Genomic DNA, 7,636 nt, shown 5'->3' with positions numbered 1-7,636 from the left:
ACCATCTGTGCCGGCCCAGCTCCTCCACCCCTCACCTCCCTACACAACCTTTTATGTAGCTGCTGGGGGAGGAGCTAAAGGCAATACTATATATAGACCAGGGGTAGGCAACCATGGCATTGCAGCTGTTGTGGAAATACAAGTCCCATGAGGCATTGCAAGACCATGACAGCCACGGGCATGACTTGCAGAGGCATGATGGGATTTATGCATTCTTCGTAACTGGAATGCCGAGGATGCCTACCCCTGCTATAGAGTGTCACCCGAGGCTGCTGACATCACATCCAAGATGGTGGCATCCAGCAGTGGTCTCAATGGGAGGAAGCTGATGATTGTAAATCACTAATGGGGGTTTGGTGCAACATGGTTCTCAGCTTGTCAACTACCATTGGAGAGTCGCAAGCTGTATGAGGCCAATGGCGTACGAGATTACTACAGGAGGCGACACTTGGGGATATTTTTGCAACTCCTCTATTTAAAGGCCATCTCCACCCAAAAACTGAGTTTTTAGAGCATTTTATGGTTCCTGGCACGCTGAAACACATGTTGACATATTACCTGTCTTGGGGGCTTCAGTGCTGACATGTCTACAGCTGTTTTGTTCACTACAAACCCGAATGATGGTGTCACCACCCCCTCTGCCATGGATCTTCCTTAAAGGAGAACTATGGGATGAGTGCTTTTCACTCACCTCATAGTTCTAGCCGACCTGTGACAATGAGACTGTCACAGGTCGGCTCAGTAGATCGGGAGGTGAGCGAACCCATAGCGGCGTTCGCTCACCTCTCGATCCTGGATTCCCCCCTCCCTGCTCCGATCCGCCAGCGCTGACTGGCGGAACGGACGGGGGAGGGGGCGGGTACAGCTGGCTCTGCCTCTAGATAGGCAGAGCCAGCTGTCAGTCACGCAGCTGGGCGGATCCCGGCACAATTGTCGGGATCCGCTGCGGCGTCTCAGTATATAGTGAGCTACAGCTCGCGGTATACTGAGATTAGGGTGACGGGAGGACGCCAGTTTGTGTCCTCCCGTTACCCCAAGGAGAACTACGGGGGAAAACACTGACCCCATAGTTCTCCTTTAATGTGAAATGAATGACTGGGGTGCTCCAGGCACAGGAGAGGCAGAACCTCTTTACTGCCCTGTGGGAGGGGCTGAGACACAACTCCTGCTGGGAAATCACTTCATTGGATAAGAAGCTGGCCTGTGATTTAACTTACCGCCGCCCAGGTAAGATTGAGATGTCGATTTTGGATGGAGATGCCCTTTAATAAACCGCACTTGTCCTTTCTGTTGTGTTCCCCAGGGTTCGATGGCACACTTTATGATTACTTCAACGGCCACGAGGATTTGAAGAACCACTGCATCCGATTTGTGGGCGATCCGGCGAAACGAATCCAGGAGGATTATCTGCGAATCCTGCGCTACCTCAGGTCATAAAAAGTTTTCTGCATTATTCATCCGTCCCGGCGGGTCTCCCGGCTGGGCCTTCTGGTATAGGGATGCACCGTATGGCCAAATGCTTGTGAACCCTTCACCACCCACCGCTGGGTCTTTCTGCTGGGCTTTGCTCCATAGTAAGATTGAGATCAGTGGGAGGGTCCGGCTGGTTCCTGTAAAGATCACCGCCCCCTGCCTCTGATCTTCTTTCCAAAGTCTGAGCATTATATGAATGAACACATCCCCATCATCCCTTTTAAATGTGAGTTCTCCTCCCTGCTGGCCACTGGGTACTGCAGCCTTGCAGGCTTTAGCTGTGCAATCTGATGATTAAGTGCTTGACTACCGGATCCCAATGATGAGCAGGACAGGAGATTCAGTGTGAGGGTGGGGGGAGGACAACACATGATTCACTGGGGAGTAGTAGCCAGGAAATGTCACGGAACACCCGAATCCAATGATTTAGACGGGCGTCCCAATACTTTTGGCCAGATAATGTATGAGTGAGTATAACATTGGGGTAGAGTTCCCTCTAAGGGATCGTGTTCTTCTTGTAGGTTCTATGGGAAGATATCAGACAAGGCCGGAGTTCACAGCCCGGCTACACTGGACGCCATCAGAGACAATGCACCGGGACTGAGCGGGATCTCGGGGGAGAGGATCTGGGTGGAACTGAAGAAGATCCTGGAAGGGAGACATGTCACTCATCTGATGCGGCTCATATATGAACTGGGCGTGGCTCCACATGTCGGTGGGTGCTCGCTATTTATCTTAAAGGGGAACGCATGCCATCTTTTTCATCCCTCACAGATATGAACTAATGCAGAATAATATTTTGTATACCGCATACGACTTGCAGCCGGTAGGTGACAAACTCAGTCATATTGCAGATGTTTTAATGTGCAACAATTCGACCTCAAACACCCCCCGATCAACAAACTAAGATCCCATTACAGTTCTAAACATCAGCAGCTATTTACATTCATCTGAAGCGGATTCCTGCAATGAGGATAACCCAACGCGTTTCCCCAGATCATAGATCTGCTTCATCAGGAGATATAGGCAGTGTGAATATTTCAAAGGAACCATCCAACCCGTCATGGACCCGAGACTCACTCTCAGCCACACTCTTATCTCTCGTTCACACCTGAACGTTTTGTAGTGCGTTCTACGCTCGACGAACGCTCTACAAAACGCTCAAACATGAAAATCCCATTGTTTTCAATGGGTCTGGTTCACACCTTGGCGTATTTCTGCCCGCCCCTAACGCGCTACAAAACGGCCCACGCCTGAAAAGGTCCAGGTACTACTTTGGGCCGTTTTTGTTGCGCGTTTCCATTGGGATACAGCCAAGTAGCCCTCGGAAATGCGCGTTTGTCGCGGTAAAAAAAACGCGCGACAGACGCGCATATGCAATACGCCTAGGTGTGAACCAGGGCTTATTGTATATAATATCATATATATCATAATATAAGGTATCTTAGTTTACTGAGCAGGGAGTGTTGGGAGTATGAAGAATTGTAACATTTGTAACTTCCTGAACCTTTTTATGTGGTTTTAAGACTTTATCAGCAATATTTTTGTTAATATCTGTGATGTTTTGTATTAATTTGGCACCTTAAAAATTCCTTATACTAGTAATGCAGCGACACCGTTTTTTTCGTTATCGAGTACAGATATTTTTTGTACGCTGCCCGGCTTCCTGATTGGCCGGGAAGCCGGCTTCATGCTCCCTCATCACAAGAGGCGAGGGAGCATGGAGCCAGCTTCCTGTTTACGGAAGTTCGGGTATCGGGCTAGGCATCGGAGCATTTGGGCGAGTATGAGTACTCGCCCAAATACTCGGCATCGGCACCGATATTAGTTCGGTATCAGTGGATCCCTCCCACGTACATATAAGGGGGTTCATTGAATGTATGTGTTGTCTAGACAAATCACCGGGTCACATATCTGTTGTTCTAGGACTACCGGAGGACGGGAACCTGGAGGAGTTTGCCCGGGTCTGTACACAAGCCGAGCGCTCATCTCCCAAACCCATGACCCTCCTGACTGCACTCTTCTCGCACCCGGACGCGGTCCAGAAACTGGATCTGAGGCTGAAGATCTCCAAAGAGGAAAAAGGTCTCTCGCTATTTATACTGAAGGAGAGGCGGGAGCTGAGGGCGGATCACACGGACAGAGTGCCGCTGAAGCCGTACCAAGACTACATTATTGATGTGAGTAGCCTTAGATCAACACCCATCTCACCCAGTCCATAGATCAACAATGCAGAGTCCTCATTCCTGACGGCAGGGGTCTCACACCAACAATCGGGGATCACTCCGGTTCCGGCAGCTTCTAATGCACATTGTGAGGAGCTCCCAGTGTGCAGTGAGATCAGAGGAAGAGGAGAGGAGCCGATACAACTGTGCAAGACTGAAGGGAAGGACGGAGGTCAGATAGAAGACTGAAGGGGAGGACGGAGGTCAGATAGAAGACTGAAGGGAAGGACGGAGGTCAGATAGAAGGCTGAAGGGGAGGACGGAGGTCAGATAGAAGACTGAAGGGAAGGACGGAAGTCAGATAGAAGACTTTTTTGAAAACATGATGAGCCAATCACGAGAAGAGGAAATTGAGCTTTTGTAGGGAGTTCTGCACACAGTGTACAGAACGTTCTCAGTGTTACAAGGGTGCAAATTACATAACGGGTTGTGTAGTAATGATTTGTTGTATCAATTCTTTGTAGGAAGGTGAAGCGTAAAACAAAGAGGATAGCGGAATGTCATGGCCGGGACCAAAAATGCGATCTCTAGTTGTCACCGCTGATGGTTACTGACTTTCAGGGGTTAAGTCATTTATCATATGGGACAATAACTGTCATTGTGGTTATAGAGACCATGGAATGATCAGCATGGATATTATGTAACACTCGCCTGTCCTGGGATCCAGCGCCGGGTCTCCTCTCCAATCAGGAGGCTTTATATGGCAAAGTGATGCATGGCTCGGCATTCCGGCAACACATTGCTGCGCCTAAGCCACACCCCCTGCTGCAGAATCTTACCTGTACCTGCCCCAGTCCTCTGTGCCTCTCCTGCTGCCAGTGTCACTGACCTCTGCACTTTTCTTTCTTGGTGTTCAAGTGCCTAGAGTGCCCCCCCATGTCTCCAGTGCCTCCCTGTGCCTTCAATGCACTCCTGTGCTCCCCCCGTGTCTCCATTGCTTAGCTGTGTACCCCCGTGTCTCCAATGCTGAGCTGTGTACCCCCGTGTCTCCAATGCTTAGCTGTGTACCCCCCTGTCTCCATTGCTTAGCTGTGTACGCCCGTGTCTCTATTGGTTAGCTGTGTACCCCCGTGTCTCTATTGGTTAGCTGTGTACCCCCGTGTCTCCATTGGTTAGCTGTGTACCCCCGTGTCTCCATTGGTTAGCTGTGTACCCCCGTGTCTCCATTGGTTAGCTGTGTACCCCCGTGTCTCCATTGGTTAGCTGTGTACCCCCGTGTCTCCATTGGTTAGCTGTGTACCCCCGTGTCTCCATTGTTTAGCTGTGCACCTCTGTGTCTCCAATGCACTGCTGTGCACCCTTGTCTCCAGTCCATGGCTGTGCGCCCGTGTCTTTGTGACAAACTAAAACTACTGTGATGGATCCCCAGTGCTGAGCAGCACCCTCGGGCTGGGGGTGGGGAGGAGACCTGTAAGTGTTAGTAAAACCGCAGCAGAGAAAGATCAGGCTGTGCTGTGCTGTGCGGCAGAGCTGTGTAAACATCAGGACTGGATCGATACATATGCAGATCGTACAGCAGGTAATACATATGTATTTCATCTCATGGATGCCAGCGCTATGGCCGCCCTTCCGCCTCTCTTTCCACCCATTTACAAAATGCGCCCAGCCAGGCCTCGTCTTGTGTATTGCGAGGCGGAGACACGGTCATAGTGCTGGGGTCTCTGGGCTGGGAGTACAGGGGGAGCTGTACTAATCCTCTAATATATACCAGCCTATGCGCTGGATGTATTATAAAGCCAGCACGACGGAGGGGTTGCTGTAGTGGCAATGGGCTGTATAATCAAACAATGTAGGCAACGCCGGCACTCCATCTGAGGTGAAACTACAAAATCTATCATGCCTCTGGGGGGGGGGGGTCGTGCCTGTGGCTGTTAGCCTTGTAATGCCTCATGGGACTTGTAGTTCCACAACAGCTGGTGGGCCGAGGTTGCCTACCCCTGGTATAACTGCTCCTAGGCCTTGTTCACACCAAATGCAGAGCAGATCCGGTCAGGTTTCTGCACACGCAGTGCAGTGGGTTGTGCCGCGTTTCTGATGCGTTCCCGGCCGGTTTTTTAAGTTTAACATGGGCTTTCAGGCACTTGCATGCGTTTTTGATGCGTTCCAGAGCAGGTAAAATAGGGCTTGCCGCAGTTTTTTCACCTGCTCTGGATCTGCACGCTGCGATGTGAACTGGAGGTCAAAATACCATAGGAATACATTGGACGCAGTTTTGATCCGCTCTGCACCTGCTCCGGTCTGGATCTGCTCCGCGCTTGGTGTGAACAAGCTCTTACCCTATTGTGCTGGGGGTTGGGCTTTATAAAATTGGGATCCGATCTCCTTTAACTTTCTGCTCCCTCTCCGACAGTCCCGGGAATCTGATGCCCAAAAGAAGGTGTGCGAGCTGCTGAAATACCAAGGCGAGGAGCGGCTCCTGCAGGAGATGGAAGGCTGGACTCTGCCCCGCTTCCCCGTCAGCGGGCACGACCTCCGCCGATTGGGCATCTCTTCGGGGAAGGAGATTGGGAGGATCCTGCAGGAACTCCGGGAGCAGTGGAAGGAGAGCGGGTACCGATGCGGCAAAGAGGAACTTCTGAACGGCGTTCAAGGGAAAGGTTCCTGAGCGTGCGGCCAAAGTACAGACCGTGCGTTGCTTGGGGAGGTTCAGCAGGGACAAGTTATACTCTGCACTGAGAGGCAGCCATCACTTTCTAGCTCATGAACGGCCCCTGACGAGCTGAGGGCTGTGTGCAGTCCGAGACCTTATCTGAAACCAGTTGCGGCAGATCGGGTGTTAGGGCTTCTTCACACCACAATGCGCCGCACAGTAAAGCACTACACGTGTGTGCGCTGCGGTGCGTTGTTATTCATTGCACCCGACACACTCACACTGGCAGGGGCGCAGCACACAACACATCAACAACCCCCCTACCAACCATTCTGTCCTGGCATTGATGATTTCAAATAAGGGCTCAGACTCCACACAGCCAAGGTTTGTAAATAATTTGAACAGCCCGGCTTACTCTAGAGCAGCGTTTTCCAACCTTTAAAAGTATGCAAAATCTCGAGGTACCCCAGTCTAAAATATCATAGATTTTAAGGGGGGGGGTCCCTATGCAAAAACACAGGTTCTCCTCCGTTCACATTAAAGCCCCCCTTTCAAATCAGGAGACCCCCATCATATTAGATCTCCCTACTTTCACATCAGATTACCCCTCCACGGCAGGCGTCCCCTCCTTTTACAGTTAACCCCCCCCCCTAGTAGCGGCACAAAGGGGGTGCAGCCCGCACCCGGGTTGACACCAAAATGACTGACCGTCAGTTTGTTGTCACCCCCTCTGAAAAGTCGAGCACTCAGTCATGGACCGAGAGCCCGACAGTTTCAGTTTCGCGGCCATCGTGGTGATGGACGCCGGCATAGAGAGGAGAAGACGTCATAGAGAGGAGAAGACGTTTACCCGGCGGGATGCAGTATGCCGTCGAGCACCCTCCTCTCCTGACACTGTCGGGCTCTTGGTCAATGACCGCATGCCCGGCTTTTTAGAGGGTAGAGGGGGTGACACCAAAATGACTGCCAGTCATTTTGGTGTCACCCATGCAATGGTGTCACCCGAGTGTGGGCCCTACCCGTGACGCCACTGGAGGGGGAGACGCCAGAATGACTGACAGTCATTTTGGTGTCACCCCCTCCGAAAAGTCGAGTACTCAGTCACGGACCGAGAGCACGACAGTATCAGGAGAGAGGAGGGGACCCCGGCGGCATACCTCATCCCACCGGGTGACTGTCCCCTACTCTCTCTGCCGGCGTCCATCACCAAGATGGCCGCCAGCAGGTGGCGCACATGCATGGTGACATCACCCGATATCCGCTCAGACTGACACTCTGCCTTAGGGCACCCCTGGTCCCCCCCCCTCTCATAATAGGAGCCCCCCTTTACATCGCAAGCTTGGCTTCA

At 51.8% G+C, this 7,636-nt stretch overlaps 1 protein-coding gene across 2 annotated transcripts in view; it reads left to right on the top strand.

Annotated features, from left to right (window-relative positions):
• Positions 1 to 6,315, top strand: part of TRNT1 (tRNA nucleotidyl transferase 1) — a 9,929-nt gene extending 3,614 nt beyond the window's left edge. The window contains exons 4-7 of one of the 2 annotated variants that reach the window (XM_018571642.1): positions 1,304 to 1,430; positions 1,995 to 2,125; positions 3,397 to 3,653; positions 6,049 to 6,315. In XM_018571642.1, coding sequence (XP_018427144.1) covers positions 1,304 to 1,430; positions 1,995 to 2,125; positions 3,397 to 3,653; positions 6,049 to 6,303 — 770 coding nt within the window. In that variant the 3' untranslated portion in view covers positions 6,304 to 6,315. Of the gene's footprint in view, positions 1 to 1,303; positions 1,431 to 1,994; positions 2,189 to 3,396; positions 3,654 to 6,048 lie in introns of both variants that reach the window. The other variant, XM_018571641.1, reaches the window with a different exon arrangement.
• The last annotated feature ends 1,321 nt before the right edge of the window (positions 6,316 to 7,636 follow it).

The sequence above is a fragment of the Nanorana parkeri genome, unplaced genomic scaffold, assembly GCF_000935625.1.
Source record: "Nanorana parkeri isolate BGI_ZX_2015 unplaced genomic scaffold, ASM93562v1 scaffold1798, whole genome shotgun sequence".
Taxonomy (NCBI): domain Eukaryota; kingdom Metazoa; phylum Chordata; class Amphibia; order Anura; family Dicroglossidae; genus Nanorana; species Nanorana parkeri.
This window is presented reverse-complemented; position numbering and strand designations above follow the sequence as displayed.